At 33.7% G+C, this 18,037-nt stretch overlaps 2 protein-coding genes across 2 annotated transcripts; both read left to right on the top strand.

Annotated features, from left to right (window-relative positions):
* The first annotated feature begins 1,474 nt into the window (after positions 1-1,474).
* Positions 1,475-7,151, top strand: LOC110660084 (U-box domain-containing protein 33). Its single transcript, XM_021818254.2, has 9 exons — positions 1,475-1,791; positions 2,267-2,388; positions 2,770-2,891; positions 3,330-3,428; positions 3,610-3,754; positions 3,871-4,008; positions 4,508-5,041; positions 5,871-6,626; positions 6,832-7,151. The coding sequence occupies exons 1-9, from the start codon at positions 1,587-1,589 to the stop codon at positions 7,027-7,029; spliced, it is 2,319 nt and encodes a 772-aa protein (XP_021673946.2). The 5' UTR covers positions 1,475-1,586; the 3' UTR covers positions 7,030-7,151.
* Positions 7,152-8,858: 1,707 nt separating this feature from the next.
* On the top strand, positions 8,859-17,889 carry LOC110660085 (signal peptide peptidase-like 4). The gene is made up of 14 exons (XM_021818255.2): positions 8,859-9,189; positions 10,082-10,240; positions 10,382-10,493; positions 12,143-12,262; positions 12,753-12,904; positions 13,016-13,198; positions 13,908-13,942; positions 14,909-15,071; positions 15,610-15,663; positions 16,055-16,147; positions 16,240-16,382; positions 16,842-16,912; positions 17,257-17,340; positions 17,591-17,889. Exons 1-14 carry the CDS (start codon positions 9,055-9,057, stop codon positions 17,689-17,691), a joined length of 1,605 nt encoding a protein of 534 aa, XP_021673947.2. The 5' UTR covers positions 8,859-9,054; the 3' UTR covers positions 17,692-17,889.
* Positions 17,890-18,037: the final 148 nt, after the last annotated feature.

Raw genomic sequence — 18,037 nt, forward strand, 5'->3', positions numbered from 1 at the left:
AGACACGATCAACTAGGTAGTGCGGTAGAGATGACATGCACGATCAACACGATAAAACATTATAGTAAATAATTCTCTATTTTTTTTTTAAGAAAATTTTCATTTTTTATTTTTATGAAAAATAAAGAAAAATAAAAAATACTTATCAAAATAATTTTATAATAATATGATTAATTTTTATTTTAAGTAAATATTTTTTAAATAATTATTTAATTTTAGTTATAAAAATTATAGTATAATTTTAATTATAAAAATAGTTATTATTTTTTATTTGTAAAGTTAAAAAAAAAATTTATTATAAAATAAACTATTAAAAATAAATTAAAATTATTTTTCAATTTTAATTAAATTTTAAAAAATAAAAAATTCCAATTCTCTATCAGACATGTGATTACAAAAATTTTATCATTTTAATTTTTTTAAAACTTCATTTCTTAATAAAAACTACTATACAGTGAAAAACCTAGAAAATTTTCTTTTAGTCAATGTATAAAATATAAATTACAAAATATTATAAAAAAATTTAATATATAATATTAATATTTTATAGTTAAACTATACAAAATCTAACATTCTTAAAATTATATAAAAAAATTAGATTATTATTAATGTTATCAAATACATATCTCTATATAAATAATTAAAAGTCATATATCAATTTTTCATATATATAATTATATCACTTTATTTTAATAAAATTTATTATTAAAAAGTTACAATAAAAATTTAAAAGTGTATAAACTTTTAAATATATAATATTTTTTTATTTAAATTAATTTAAAATTTTATCAGAAATATGATTTAATAGTGTAAAAAAAAAGACCTTTCACTTCTTAAAAAAATAAACACTTACTTTTATTCATACATTCAGAAAATAAAAAAAAAATTTAAATAAATTATTAAAATAAAAAAATTATAATTTCTCTGTAAAAAAATAATTATTATACTTTTATTTTCTTTATTTCACTTTAATTTTAAAGAAAATATTTTGATAAATAAAATTTCTCATTTATTATTATTTTTATTTTAATGTATAAATAAAAAATATTAAAGAAATAAAAAAAATATTCTGTCTATTTTAATTTTTCCAATCCAAATAGAGGATAGAGATTAAGGGCAATGGAGGTCCCTTCTTTTCCTTTTTGTTTACTTTTTGGTGCGTAGGAAAGAGAGAGGGCCCTTCCCTTCGTACGCGCGCTTACCTTGACTTAGAAATAGAGTAGACTAATAAGAACCTCTTTTACTGTTATTATTAATTAATTTAATTTTTTTAAATTTTTAATCAACTACATTTTATATTTAAAAATAGTATTTTAATTATTTTAAGATCACACTATTGGTCAGAAGACTTTTCAATTCGTATAAATTCAATTAAAAAAAATTATGAAATAAACTGATAAAATTAAAAAATATTTAGTATAGAATTGAAAACGACCGCTCACAGGAAGATATTTGGCTTCACATTGATGATTAAACTTGGCTAGTAAGCTGCTGAAGTGCTTAAATTCCTGGAGCTACTGGTGCTAGCTGGGGCATGCTTTAGCGATTTCACTGCCTGGGTCTGCTTAGGTGAGCAGGACTTGACGATGGCAGAATGGGAAGCTGAGAGCTCCTCAAGGAGGGGATCAACGTCGCAAGTGGCAGATGAAGATGATGATGACACTGTATATGTTGCAGTGGGTAAGGATTTTGAAGAAAACAAGTTGAATTTGGTATGGGCAATAGAGAATTTTCCCGGGAAGAGATTGTGTATTATTCATGTTCATCAGCCTGCTAAAATGATCCCCTTCGGTAAGTCCTTACAATTTTTCATTCTATGTATTCTTACATGCTGGAAAAAAAAAGCTACTTTTAAAGAGTAGTATCTTCCATGAACAACGTACCTGGGATATTTCTTGCGTTGCCAACATTTATCATGAATGGGTAATTTTTCTTTGGGTTTTGACAACTATTTTAGTAGCTAAAGACTTTGATAACTAGTGTCAGCATTTTGATTTTGATGGGTTTTAAGTTACGATCTTTACTCATAAACTTCAATTGAGAGAACCTTAATCTTTGATGGGATCTTCTTACTAGACTTAATCTTCGATGGCATCTTCTTACACTTTATATGTTATGGTACCTGAATTTCAGAGTTTCGAAGTGTTATTGTTTGTTTAAATGCAATTGTTGCTGGAGAAGTCCCATAATTAGTAGTGGAAATAAATTATTCCCACGTTTTTTATATGTGTTTACTTTCTTTATTTATTTATTCTTGGGTTTGCAGTCGGCGGAAAATTTCCGGCTAGCAGGCTTGCGCAACATGAGCTGAAGGAGTTCCAAAAACTTGAAAGGAACATTATGCTCAAGATCCTGGATGATTACGTCCTCTTCTGCGGTCAATTAGATGTATGTTTCTTGTTCTGTCAACTTCTTTCTTTATATCTGGCAGTGCGATGTGCAAAAAAAAAAAAAAAAAAAAAAGAAATTCATGCATCATTTTACTCGCAATGGCTGATGAACATCAATGTCTTTCTGTATACTTTTATGTTTTATTATGTTGTTTTTAAAGGTCAATTGGTCTCAATTTTTGAAACACATAAAACTGCATTCCGGTATCCATTGATAGCAGCCTGGTTCAAAAATTATTCAGCAAAAACAATGCCTTTTCCAGTGTATTTTTTGAAAAGCCCTATGATGTTTTTAAGAGACTGTAAACAAGATGTGTTTATAGTACAAGATAGACCATTAAACCTAATCCATTTTGGCATTTATGGATTTATTTTGAAGGTCCATGCAGACAAGTTATGTGTGGAGATGGATGATGTTGGGAAGGGGATTATAGAACTCGCATACCATTATGATATTAAGAAGCTTGTTATGGGAGCAGCGGCAAACAAACACTATTCAGAGTACTGACTGCATCTTTGATTTACTTGATATTCAGTTTTTTTTTTCTCTGGTTTTAAGTAAATCTCCTACTCATCGATTATTATGTTATTGCTACAATTACATAGTGCCTGAGCAAAGTTTTGTTTTGCACAATGGATTGATGGCATTCATATCATACTGAGTTCTGGCATGCCTTCTAAAATGCAAAAAAAAAAATCCCACAATGACGGACCATCGAATAGTACATTGCTACATAGTAGTTGAACAGTCAACCCCAAGTAGAAGTAGCGGTTGAGAGACCCAAAATGGCCTACAAAAAGGAAATACTCCGAGCATTTGATGATTCCATCATTACTTTTTATTACTTTTTCAACAAAAGAACCATCTCTCTTTGTCTCTCTCCTCCAAGTACCATTGAATACTGTGAGATTGCTCATTTAACTGGCTTAATGTTGCAGGGAAATGATGGATCTTAAGTCCAAGAAGGCTAAATATATCCAACTACATGTGCCTTCTTCCTGTCAAATTTGGTATATCTGCAATGGATACTTCATATGGTATGCTTGATATTACACATTTCATAATGCGTGCATATCATCTGTTGAGGAAATATTTGTGGGACAGAGATTTAAATTAATATATAAATTAATATATTTTATAGCTTTTTATCATGGACTTCACTGTCTCAAGTGCTGGTTAATACTCGATTGTCTCTAACAACAGTTACTGTGTTTATAGCAAAAGGGATTCTACATGCTCCACAACCAATGGGTTTGGAAACTCTGCTTCTTTTTTGCAGCAGAGAACTGACGGGAGTGGACTTGAGTTGGAGTTACATGAAGTGTCTCTATCTGAGGAAAATAGTCACAATCGTGATTCACTGGTACTTCAAGAACTGTTATAAATCAGACATAAAAAGTTCTTTTGATCAATGTTGAATTGGCATCTTTCATATATTGATTATCATGAGTTAATTCAGTAAATCAAATTATTTGGCAGGAAGAAAGTAGTATTGATCAACTTTACAATCAACTGGAACGTGCCATGTCAGAGGCTGAAAAGTTTAAAAAACAAGCACTTGAAGAGTCGCTAAGGTGTGGAGTAGCTGAAAAGACTGCTGTTAACGCTGTTCGCAGGGTAAGGTCTTTTGTTTGAGGCATTTTTTTCCTTTCCAAAAGGTAGATTGTTTTCTTCTAGTCTTCCTCTATACATTGAATTTATTGATTAATGCTTGTAATTATTGTAGATATAAATTAACACATAATAAGGGGTGCTATGTCCACATTTTATTATGTCATGTATTATTTCATCAAATGCACCACTAGTGAACCAGCTTTGGATGGAAATGGTGGATAAAATAAGTGTACAATACTTAGTACTAAAAGAAATGTTTCTACTATATATTGGAATTAATTAAGAAAAAAAAAAATCAGGCTGTAAAGTTTCATAAAGCTTCTGTGCTATCCATCCTGAAGTTGGGCATTTTTTTCATAAAATGAGTTTGGCATTGTATTTGAATATATGAAGTTGATTTCAGCACCCATCTGTGCATCAGCTAGCAACTCTTATTAACTCAGTACAGAAGCTTGAACAATCATCCAAATTGCTAATTATCTTGACAGCTGCCATTTTACAGGCTAAAGATTTAGAAATCTTGTATGCTAGGGAGTTGAGATGTAGGAAAGAAATTGAGGGAGCACTTGCAAGAGAGAAAGAAAACCATCAGAGGACAAAGAATCAGTGGGATGAGGAGAGAGTGATTACCAAGGATCAGAAATTATTACAGCATATCCAAGTTTCAAAATTTGATGAAAAGATAAAAGAGTTGAATGATGAAAGACTTTCTGCTGTAGAACAGTGCAAAGAATATAAGAAAGAAAGAGATAAGTTGCAGGTAGAGCATGACAATGTTCTCAAATTAGCCAAGGAGCTGGCTGAGGAGCTTTCAAAAAAGCAAGTAGAAGATGCCTCGTGCTCACAAATGCATCAGTTTCTTTCCGTGTTCTCTTTGTCAGAAATTCATGAAGCAACCTTCAACTTTGACCCAATCTTAAGGATTGGGAGAGATGGTTATGGGAACACTTACAGAGCTAATCTTCGTCACACCCCAGTAGCTATAAAGGTGCTGAACCCAGAGAGCATGCAAGGGCGTCTGGAGTTTGAACAGGAGGTGAGCATTGACATGAGTTTGATACAGTAGTTTGACTTGTATATTATTTACTTGAATAATGGTTTTACGTTATTTCGTAAGCAGGAATTAAATGTCTAAAACATCTCAAATATCATTGCTATATACATGGTACTTTTCTTGAAACAATATATGTTCAAATTTCTAGATGTACCCATAGTCTCTTATTGTGGAGGCACTGTATCTAGTTATTCTTTTTGGTTTGGCTTCCTTGCTAATGAACTCCTTTTTATTTCCCCATGTTTTTAATTGTACTTATTTTCCATCTAATTACCCTTGTTTTTGCTCATGATATTGTTTTCATTCATATTAGAATCTATGGCAAATATTGCAGATATATAACACAGTATGTGAAAAAATTCTCTTGAAAATGGTGTTTTTGATATGCCTGAGCAGCTTGCTAACCTGTGGTCACTGACTATGTTGGTCCATATTGTCTATTCCATTAACTCTTAATTTATCACCCGTAAGCTTTCTTATTTTCACATTGATATCAAATCATATCAGCATTGATTAAGAATTGTTTGTCTTTTTCATGTATGCACAAATTCTATGTAGAGGCTAATGCTTTGTTCAGAACTGCGGGTGTGGAGACAAATAAAAGCTGAACAAGAAGTGTCTATCTTCCAAACTCCCAACATTACTTTCTCCTAATATTGTATTCTTCGTGAATCTACAAGGCATATGCAAATCCAGTTGTACTTATTTCTTGCAATTCAAACAAATAACATAATCATAAGCTATGTCTTTCTGCAATAGTGAAGTAAAATATGCCATTGTCTGTGTGTCTCATCTTCTGGTTTTATTTCAGGTTGAATTATTAAGTAAATTGAGGCATCCGAACTTGGCCATTCTCATTGGAGCCTGCTCAGAAGCTTGTGCTCTAGTCTATGAATATTTACCAAATGGAACCCTTGAGGATCGGCTCAGCTGCAAGGACAACACTCCACCCTTGCCTTGGCAAGCTCGAATACGCATAGCCACTGAGTTATGCTCTGTCCTTATGTTTCTTCATTCCAGCAAGCCTCACAGCATTGTACATGGTGGTTTAAAGCCAGGAAATATTCTCCTTGATGCTAACCTTGCATGCAAACTCAGTGACTTTGGATTCTGTCGAGCACTCTCTCTATGTGAAAATCCAAGGGGCATGATACTATCTCATGAAACTGACCCAACGGGCACTTTCCTCTACCTGGATCCTCATTTCCTTGCAACAGGAGAACTCTCTCCGAATTCAGACACTTACTCATTTGGAATTATATTGTTACAATTATTGACAGGAAGATCAGCCTTTAGCATAGCAAGTGAAGTCAGAGATGTGATAGATGAAAGAAATCTGAGTTCCTTTTTGGATCCCCAAGGAGGCGACTGGCCATTTGTCCAAGCCAAACAATTGGCTCAACTGGCTTTGAGTTGCTGCGCAAGGTACCAAAGTAGCCGACCAGACCTTGCATCAGAGGTGTGGAGGGTGCTTGAACCGATGAGAACATTTTCCTCACCACTGGTCCAATTTGGTTCTCAAGAGGGTGAACAGCCCCCTTCCTATTTCTTTTGTCCTATTTTGCAGGTAATTCTGCTGCCTTCTATCTATTTATTGACATATCACATAGGAGTTGATTATGTGGTGAAACTTGATTCTCTTAAATTTATGAAAACACTAGGGAAAAAAAAATTATCCTTGAGGTTTATGCCACTGTATGTTTCACTTATCCCAGAAATCAACTTTCATTAGGTACATTTTCATTTGGTACTTTATTTGCTTATGTTTGCAGGAAGTGATGCAAGATCCTCATGTGGCAGCAGATGGATTTACTTATGAAGCAGAGGCATTGACAGGCTGGCTGGAGAGTGGGCACAACACTTCACCAATGACAAACCTAGTGCTTGACAACTTGAATCTTGTTCCCAACCGTTCTCTTCGTTCTGCAATTCAGGATTGGCAGCAACAGCACCCAAATGCCATTTTCTAGATTCGCAACTAACCTTAAGCTAGCACTTGGCAGTCATGTTCTCATGTTCCCATCTCTTCTTTTATGTAATGCAAGAAAGACTGCAGCAGCATTGAAATATAGTTTCCTTGTTTGGTTGTGTATCTGTTCATATTTCTTTTTCAAAGTTGTTTCTTTGGCAACATGCAAACATCCCTCTGGGTTGTGTTGAAATTATCTTGGAAGGATAGGAACAGTAGAATTCAAGAGAATTGCTACAAGGCATAAGAGAATTGACGAGGATAAGGGGAATTAATCAAGATTGGAAGGGACCTGACCATTTCAGAATCATTAAGTTGAAGAAATTCAAATTTAAATGGGTGAAGAGAATGTCCCTATTCATAGGTCCAAAATCCATATAAAGGTATGAATGATCAACTCTGCGATCAGCTGTTAGAACAAATGGGTCTTAGCAGGTAAATTAATGTGGTTCAATCCTTGCATATGTGATTCACTGAAAAACACTTGCCTATGCCAAGTGCCATAAAGAAACAACTTTTATATATTAGATGTCTCTTGTTCTATTTTAATCCTATCCACTTCAACGAAGAATAATAAAAAGTATATATAGTATATTAATAACATAATGATTTTCATTTTTCTATTGGACAAAGAGGCATCAACCTATAAAGTATGCATGTTGTCGGATAAGAGCGGTGAAATATCCATTTCTGATATTCATTTATAGTTGTGGTCTGCATGTCTCTCACATTGTTGCACCTTCTTTTTCTTTTTCATTTAAATAAAAAGAACCATTTTCTAGTTGACCTAATCGCCTTGACTTGCTAATCTTCTCGTAACAATTGAGCTCAGTTTAATATTGAGATTTAAAAAATAATAAATAAAAAATACAGTTTAATTAATTTTTAATTAATATATTTAAAAATATATATTTTTCAATTATATTGTATAAGTTGTAAGCTGAGTGCGGTGGAGGCCCACCTGATAATTATCCAGCAAAAACTCGTTTGGGCCGCCATCAAATCACACGTGTGATTCCACCGGTACAAGTGGAGCATGTGCGAAGAACTGACTAGACATTTTATTTTTATCCATGTGCGGGTCCCCTCTTTTTTAGCTCTACACTACCCTCTGCCGTCGTGTCATGCGCGAAAATATACTGCTCAAGTAAGACCAGCTCCACTGGAGTTGAGACTCGTTGCGTCAAACTATTGGGTTAGACCCTACGTATTTTGACTTTGACATTCCAGGTTGAATTCTTTTGCCAATGGAGTTTTCACTTCTGAAAAGGTTTACATGTGGTTGTTCCCAGCTGATCTTATCTCTTTTTAATGATTTATTCTGCCGTCTTATCCGTACGATATGTACTGAACATCTTAATATTTACCTGTTTAGACTGTAGCCGGTAACCTTTGAATGAAGTTAAAATACAACACCACGCGCTTTGCCCCCTGTCAACTACTTTCAGCAAAGGTTTTCTTTTATTTATTTTTTATTATTATTTTTTATAATCGTCACTTCAATTTTTTTCATTTTGAGATTTTTTTTATATTAATATCAAACTCACTAGGAGAATCCATTTAAAATAAGTTTTTATTATAATTTTATTTTGTATAAAATAAAATTTACATTATCAACAATAATTATTATTAATTATATTGAGAAGATCTATAAAAAAGAATAAAATATAAAAAATAAATTAATTTCATACAAGATTTTCTCCAAGGCTTTAACTTTGCATGAAATCAGTGTCAATGCGAGCAGTGCTTAGCACGCATTGACAAGGCGCGTCATTGGAACTACCACCCGACACTTGTAAAACACGAAGAGAACCAGTTCATTGACGGTTACCAGACGGCGTTTGCCTCATGTACCATGCTAAATCAACAAGGAGAGAAAGCTGAAAATCCACGGTATTTTTACCTCTGCCCCTTCCATTTCACATCTCTTATTCTCCTTTGCCTCTTAACCCTCTCTCTCCCTCTCTGTGTCTTTGTAGAACCCTAAAGCTCCAGCTATTCTGTACTGTACTGTACTGTTCTCCAAATGGGTATTCATGGACCTCTGTTTATGATTGTAGCTGTTTTAGCTTTAGCTCCATGTTTCGCCTCTGCTGGAGATATAGTACATCACGACGATGTAGCTCCCAAGAGGCCTGGTTGCGAAAATAACTTTGTTCTGGTACATCTTCTTAACTTCATCTTGTTTGTGTAATTTTATTCTGAGTTCCTGTTCAAAAAAGAAATTTTTTTTAATGGTTACTGTTGATTCTGTTTGGTTGCCGGGAAATTTTCAAAAGGGAATTGAAAGAAAAGGGGAATTATTTTACTTTATTTTACTTTGTGTTTGGATGTTGTGTTTGGCTGTTTACCATGATGAATAAGCTTATTTGCTTAATTGGATTGGATGCTGAATAGTTTTGAAAAGATTCACTTGAGTGAAGTGTTGCGTTTGATTTTTTTTTTTTTGATATATTTTATTTTCTTGCTTTTGGTTTTCTGTTTTCTGGCTTATAAAATGGGGAAAATTGGAAAAACAAGGGAAAGATGAGGAGATTTTTCCTTGTGTTGCTTTGAGATTGGTAAATGAAGGTCTCGATTGAATTTCACCTGAGTAGTCATAGTTAACTGATGTTAACTCTCTCTCTCTCTCTCTCTCTCTCCACCCGTCTTTCTGTGTGTTTGGTTGCTGAAGAAATTGGGAAATGTCAATGTAGCAAAAAAAAATTGTCAAGATTCTGGCTTAGGTTGTGTTGAGAAATAGTTGTTATGACAGAAAAGAAGAATCAGGAAATAAAAAATCTCTTTAACTTTAATTTTACTCAAGATTTGCAGTATTAGGTTACGTCAAGTGGTATTTTTCGTTTTTTCGGGGCTTTGTATGCTGACAAATTAGAAGTTAGAACTTTGATATTATTTTAATCTATCAAGGGATTCTGCCTGAATAAAATCTAAAACTCCAATCTCTCTATTTTTTTTTTTCTCCAGGCCTAGGCTTGCTCTCTGCTTTTTCATGTCCTTTCATTCTGAATATATGGCCATCGTATATAATGTTCTATTGTTTTATTTGATAGGTAAAAGTCCCTGCTTGGGTTGATGGTGTGGAAGATATAGAGTATGTTGGTGTTGGTGCTCGATTTGGTCTTACTTTGGAATCAAAAGAAAAACATGCCAATAAAACTAGACTCGTTTTGGCAGACCCACCTGATCTTTGCAGACCACCCAAAAATAAGGTTTTCAAATCATGTTCTGTGTATAATAAAGTCATCCGTTTCAGCTCTCTTAATGTTTTCTTGTCCAGCCTTAATTACTTGCTTACAATCTAGCAATTCGTCTAATATCATTGTAATTTGGACGACCATGCCTCTTGGTAGCTCAACGGAGATGTCATTCTGGCGCACCGAGGTAATTGCAGCTTCACAACCAAGTCAAATATTGCTGAAGACGCTAATGCTTCAGCTATTCTTATAATAAACTATCGAACAGGTATTTTACGTAATTTTTATATTTCTTTTATCTACTTCTTTTAGGGTTTTCTTTCCCCACAATTTTACAATGTCATATTGAGTAACAAGCTTAATATGCATGATTGCATATATTATGGCGATACAATAGCAATTTATAGGATTTTTTAGGGTTTATTTACTTATGGAAAACTGGGCTGTTTTTCTAAAAAGTTTTATAGGGAAATTGGAAAACAAAATTTCTTATTCATATGTGCCCGTTTTTCAAATACAGAACTAAAAAAACAGTTTTCCAAAATTTAATTATGATTTAGATTCATTATTTACCTTTATAACAAAAAAATTTTTTCCAATTGTTTTTCAAATGAAAAACAATGACTTTTTTGTAATCAAAATTATATTATACTTTTTTATAATTAAAATTACATAATTATTTAATATAATTATTTACAACTTAACTCAACTCAATTAAACCTTTATTCCAAAAATTTTTTGAGTCGGCTACATGGATTCACTTTCTCCACTCTAAACGATTTTGGGTTAAATTCTCGAAAATGTGTAATGCTACTAGATCATGTTGGACCACTCTCCTTCTATATTTTTTTTTTTTTCTTTCTATCCTCTAACCCAATGTGCTTTACTTGTCTGACTGGAGCCTCCATGTGTCTATCCTTCACATGACCAAACCACATTAATCTCCCTTCTCTACACTTATCCTCAATTGGCACCACTCTTACTTTTTCTCTAATACTCTCATTTCGGACTTTACCTAGTCTAGTATGACTACTCATACACCTTAACATTCTCATCTACACAACTCTCATCTTAAACACATATGGCTCCTTCATTGCTCAGCACTCACTACTATATAACATGGCCGGTCGTATGGATAATATAATTTTGAGTAACACATATTAAAAAATTTTGATAATAAATTAAGTTTTTAATATGTTTTATAATATTTTTTTTAGTTGTGAAAGATATAAATAAGTTTTTTATTTATTTGAATTATATAATCATTTTCTATTATTTGCATATGAACACAATTTTTATAATTTTTTCTTGTTTTTCATAGAAAATGATAACTGGAGTTTCCTTAGAAAATAGAAAACAGAAAACGGAAAATGAAAAACATAAAACTTTTCTGCAAGTAGGCCCTTATGGTTTTAGTTTCAAAATCGGCCCATTTGTTTATCAGGTTAGTGTTCCATGTGCACAAATGTCATTGCATCTTTTCCTTATAATTCTCAAAGGCATCTATCATTAATATTCTTCTTTTTATTGTTTTTTCCATCAAGATTTCTTGTATTCTCTCAAATTTGTGATTTAAATTAAGGAACAATTTTCATTATTGACATTTCCACTTCTATCTGTATTGCCTTGGATTTATCTTATTTTCTTTTGACAGTATGTAACAGTCAATTGTAAACTTGCCTGCAGTATGCAGCAGTCCACTGAAAAATTGCAAGTATAATGAATAATCACATAAATACATCAAATATCAGTTATTTTTATAAGTAAAACTATTGATAAAAGACACAAGGAGTGCTAATCCAATTATGTGGATGAACTCATCAGTTAATGACTTACTTGAAACTACATTAAAATTTTATCATGTTTGATTTTTCTTATTTTTATTTTCTTGATTTGAAATTTGCACTTTCTCTGCAGAACTTTTTAAAATGGTTTGTGAAGCAAATGAAACTGATGTAAGAATAGGCATTCCTGCTGTCATGCTTCCACAGGATGCTGGTGCAAGCTTGGAAAATTATATAAAGAATAGCTCTGCAGGTATTCTTTCCTTGATATGAAGATATGCCCTTAAATTAATAAGACAGTTTTATATGTCTTTTCATTGATTTGGATGGAATATATGCGAGATATTTAGGATAGAGGTCTGCAAACTGTTCGGTTCTAAACTGAACCAAAAACCAAAATTTATTAAAAATCAAAACTGAATTGAATTAAAGAGATCAACTGAACCAAATCGTAATAAATCGGTTTGATTTGATTTTGTCAATTGGTTCTGCAATCCCTCAACTGTCCTTAATTATAACAAGGACAAAATGAGAGAGTTAAATCTACATTAGAAGAAATGCATAGACAAAAAAGAATCAAGGTGAGGGGATAGGAAGGAGAAACAAAACTAAAAATAATCATTCATCAAAATTAAATCGAATCTTCAAGAAACAACGAAACAAATGCTTAATGTGAGATGTTAATTTTTTGAATGACGTGTTCTTTTGTTTGCACTTCCACTTTTTTGATCCCACTTCTTCAGTTTCTGTGCAGCTATATTCTCCACAGCGGCCACTTGTTGATGTTGCAGAAGTGTTTTTGTGGCTCATGGCTGTTGGTACCATCTTAGGTGCTTCTTATTGGTCTGCATGGAGTGCCAGAGAAGTGGCTATAGAGCAGGACAAGCTTTTGAAGGTCAAATTAGGCATTTTTGACTGCAAAATTTTGTAGATCTTTGTAGAGCATGATCCTTTGTCAATATGTTTCTGATTCCTTCCAGTGATGAGGATAATTTTGTGTGTACAGGATGCTTCAGGTGATTTTACGCTCAAAGAAGGTGTTAAATCTAGTGGTGTGGTTAACATCAACACAACATCTGCCATTCTATTTGTTGTGATTGCTTCATGTTTCTTGGTCATGCTTTACAAACTTATGTCATTGTGGTTTATGGATGTTCTGGTGGTTCTGTTCTGCATTGGTGGGATAGAGGTGTGTCTCCTTATTGCAACAAAAATACTTGCATTTTTTTAATATGCATATATATGAAAATGGATGTAGGAATTCTGAATGCTGGGTCAGTTAGCTACTTTAATATTATTTTCTTGACTGGTTTCACATTGTCATTTATGCTTGTCTCTGAATGCTAGGTCCTAACTACTAATTGTTGTTTTCGTTGTTACATGATGTATTATATTCCATCATATCTAGACTCCTACAAATAATAGTTCCTTTGGAAGTTGCTGTATTGGACATTTTTCTTTCCAGGTTGAGCATTGGAATCCATGTATGTAGTTTTCTGGGGAAAACAATTTGGTATGAGGTCTTTAAAGTCTGTAATTTGTGGGACTTCAATTCGTAGGAAGTTTTTGTTGAAATTAGAGTCTTACTGAAACCAGTACTCTCAATGATTTATGTGTGGTGGCTAAAGAATGATTACAGATTTTGAATTATTTATTAAGTGGGAAACAAAACATCATGAATTTCATTCTATCCAGCAGCCTTAGACATCTCAATGCCTGTGAACAATGGTTTTAGGATATTTAATCTTTCTTTTCCATCATTGGGTATTGGATTTAAGGGTGACAACACTGAAGATTTTTTCTTACATCTTTTTAATTTCCCTTGAATTTGTTACATCCACTCTGCAACATTTTCAAGATTATTTTATGATTAATGTTGACTTTCTTCCTGCTTACAGGGCTTGCAAACTTGCTTGGTAGCTTTGTTATCATGGTATGCCTATTCTTCACCTTTTCTGCATCTTGAACCTCGAAACAAATCCTATTATTGCACCGTGAATTTAACTAATTATTCAATAATAAAGATCAAGAATATACAAAGCATAATTTCTCCATTCTCTTTATTTTTTGGCCCCATTTCTTGGTACCATTTGATTATGTTAACACTCTCTAGGAAATGCATGCATGCCTCATTTTTAACTTTAATGTTGTCCTTTCCCATAGGTTGGTCTCTCCAATTAAATATTTGTTATTTGTTCTTATGTGGTGGCCTGGGGGAAGAGCCATTTCATTCTGATCTGGGCTCTTTTTTTTCCCCCCTCTATCTTCTTTTCATCTTAGGAGGATACCTTTTCCTCTTTCTTTCTCATTCTTTTCTTTCTTTTGATGCAATTTCCTTCCTTGGAAAAAAAAAAAGATCTTGGAGCTCAATATTATATGTTTAAAAGAACAGATGGGACAAAAAAGCTAAGAAAACATGCAATGTTCAGGTGTTGGACCATTTCTTAACAGTTCATGTAATGGACTACAAACAATTTTTTGGGTCGTCACCTCATCACCAAAATTATTGTTGATGGAAATGAAGGAAATTTTGAGCAGTAGGCAAAATCATATAGTGTACTTTGAGTGGACACCTTTTTCTTGGTTAGGTCTCATTTTCTTCTCAAGTTCAAGATGGGACAGGATGATGATGTGACGAATTTGCTATCAGCAATATAAAAAATGGATTCATGTTATTATGTGTTAAAGAAGAAATGCAAAAGAATTGAAAAACATTAAATGCCTGCATCTAGGTGATACTTGATTAGCGGAACTGTTTATTTTTGTCAAAAACAAATGCATGCATGTTTCCCCTACTCATTAACTGTAGAGTGAGCACTGCATCTTTATTGCATATTAATCTTATTATTTTGTTTTCAGAGTTTATGTCAATACGGAACTGACAACTTAACATATATAGTTTCAGATGCTTTCAACATGCTGGAGAATCATTTATTAAAGTTCCCTTCTTTGGAGCTGTATCATATTTGACCTTGGCCGTCTCTCCCTTTTGCATAGCATTTGCTGTTGTCTGGGCAGTTTACCGTCGTGTCTCCTTTGCCTGGATAGGTCAAGATATCCTTGTAAGATAAAATTCTTTTGCTTTCCCATTTCAACTCAATTCAGATTCATTCAAGCCATGCTAAAAGCATTATGATTTCAAAGTCAAACAACTTGGAAAAGCCTCTCTGCTCAGGCTACTCAGCAACTCATAGGAAATTTGATCATAAGGCTGAACTATAATTTGATTACTTGCATAGTGGATGACTAACCTTTAGACATAGCAAGGATCCATTGTATGAACTATGAAATTGCTGATACGCTTTGCATTTCTTTTTGCTCCTTCCTACAATGTAGTACAGTATGTGATGAACAATTTTCAGCTTTGCATTCTTTTTCTTCCATCCTAAAATTTAGTATATGATGCACAATATTTGGAATTTTATTTTTATCAGAATTTATTGCTCAAGTATCTTCTATTCTTGACTCTCCTGCTACTCTTCTAGCTTTACATTCTTCGGAGTAGCATACATTCACATAGATACTTGATGTTATATTTGGAGGTAATTCTTTCAAAGAAGCCATCTAATGTGTAATTTGCTTTTCCTATCCATTGTTCAGGGCATTGCGCTAATCATCACAGTTCTTCAGATTGTTCATGTACCGAATCTCAAGGTGATTGTGCAAATTCACTCTGGAAAGCATGTTATCCATAGCATTGTTCTTCTGTTATTCTCTCCTTTGTTTCCCTTCTTTTAGATTGATTTACTAAAGAAACCTATTCTTTTGATCTTTGTTGAGATACCTAACTCCAGCTGAAAGCCATCAATTTTACATGGGTTCTAGTTTTATTTTGACAAATGTTTTGCACCATGGAATGTTCTGAGTTCAAGCTCTTAAGAATATCTAGCTCAAGTCCCTCTTTTATTGGATAAGAAGCTTTTAATCGTTCAAGGTCATGGCATGATCCAAATGGATAGCGTGCACTAAGAACTATTTTGACAATGATAACTGATTTTGTCTTTCTTTCTTCATCTTCTGTTTCGGCGACAAATAATGTAATTAGGTTGGAACAGTTCTTCTCAGTTGCGCATTCTTGTATGACATCTTCTGGGTATTTGTTTCCAAATTGTGGTTCAAGGAAAGTGTGATGATAGTGGTAAGTAGTGGCAAGGCCTGATGTTTGCACTGTTGTTCTATGTTATTTATCATGAGAGATTATAATTTCCTCTTATTACCTTTTTTATACAGGTAGCTCGTGGTGATAAGAGTGGAGAGGATGGTATACCAATGCTTTTGAAAATCCCTCGTATGTTTGATCCTTGGGGTGGCTATAGCATTATTGGATTTGGTGATATCATCTTACCAGGATTGCTTGTTGCTTTTGCATTAAGGTTTGAATTTTAAGCCATAAAACTTTCCCGGTTAATGTTCCTTGATTCCCAAAAAAATTGAATCTGCGTCCCCTCCTCCTGCGGCCCTTTTTCCATTTGAAAGCAATTTTTCTTTTTTTGTTTTCTCTGTTGCTTTGTGGGGCCTAGAGTTGAGCATGCATTTTGGACTTTGGAGTTAAAAGCCAGATACTCATGACTCTGCAAACCAACCTACTCGTACCTTTAATTGAAAATTTGCCTGTTTTCAGTTCTTCTCAGCAAAGTAAATTTGTAAGGTCATGAGATTCGTGAGTGCAGCATGTTACGTGTAACACTTTGGATCAAATGAGATATGGAATAGGCTAGAATTCTTGGTCCGTTAACCCAGTAACTTGCATGCTTCATCATCAAACTTGCAAGCTAGAAAACTGTAAGTTAGTGTTTGGACTGTTTATATGTGCAATGTGCTTGTGTTTGCAGATATGATTGGCTGACAAAGAAGAATCTCCGCGCAGGATATTTTCTGTGGGCAATGACTGCTTATGGTTTAGGTATGTGTATGGATTAAGAGACAGCATTATTGTTCTTTAGGGCTCACATAAATGCTTGAAAAATGATGGATAGACAGCCAAAAAAGGAAACCATCAATCTGATGCATATATCAAGCAAATCACTAGCATATTGCAAATTAACTGATTGTTATAATTTCTGGCAATCATAAAATTGTAACGAATACCACAGCTAAAGCACACTCATTGCTTGTATTACACTTTACAGAATCAGATACTTGTGTTGTTGCCTGTAAGAGTCGTTAAATATGAACTTTCCCATTGGCGTTTGTAAAGTTGTATGGGTGTCCGGGAAATGCCCTGAACTCTTGATATTTTTGTTGCAGGTCTCCTAATCACATATATAGCTTTGAACATGATGGATGGCCATGGCCAGCCAGCACTGCTCTACATTGTTCCGTTCACACTTGGTAAGTGACAATAATAGCTTCAGAAGGTGCATTCACATTGACAATCTATTCACCGAATCAAGATAAATATATTCACGAAAGAGAGGACACTATGCCAGCCAGTTACCCTGTATGAAACAGGGCAGTTGAGACCACTCTAATGGTTGCCTCAAGTCACTCTTTCGAAGGATATTTTGACATCAACACCGATGCCTAATGATTTGAACTACTAGTTCACAATTACTGATGTTTAATTCTATGATGGATGCAGGCACCTTCTTGACACTGGGAAAGAAGAGAGGTGATCTCAAAGCTCTATGGGCACCCGAGCGATCCTGTCCACACATCCAGTTTCAGCCGTCTCAATCTTAATAACACATAAGTCCATGAACACGCACCTCATTGTAATTGTATTAATTTTAGGCTGTCCAGTAGATTAAGGAACAAAAAAACGTTTACCTGTATAAGGTGTAGGAGGGCGAGAGATCTTCTGATACATAACATTAGTATAAAAGATTACCAACTGCGAGTGGGAATTAAAGTTAATATTAAATTAGTTAATAACTGAAACCGGTGGCTCGTATGCATGACTGCTTGTTTTACATTACGCCTGCCTCGGCATCACAAGGTAATACTCCTAATCCTTAAGGTAATACTCCTAATCCTTTGCTTTCCTTGGTTGAGCACGCCATACAATCTATTATCATTTTCAGTATTT

This window comes from Hevea brasiliensis, chromosome 9, assembly GCF_030052815.1.
Source record: "Hevea brasiliensis isolate MT/VB/25A 57/8 chromosome 9, ASM3005281v1, whole genome shotgun sequence".
Taxonomy (NCBI): Eukaryota; Viridiplantae; Streptophyta; class Magnoliopsida; order Malpighiales; family Euphorbiaceae; genus Hevea; species Hevea brasiliensis.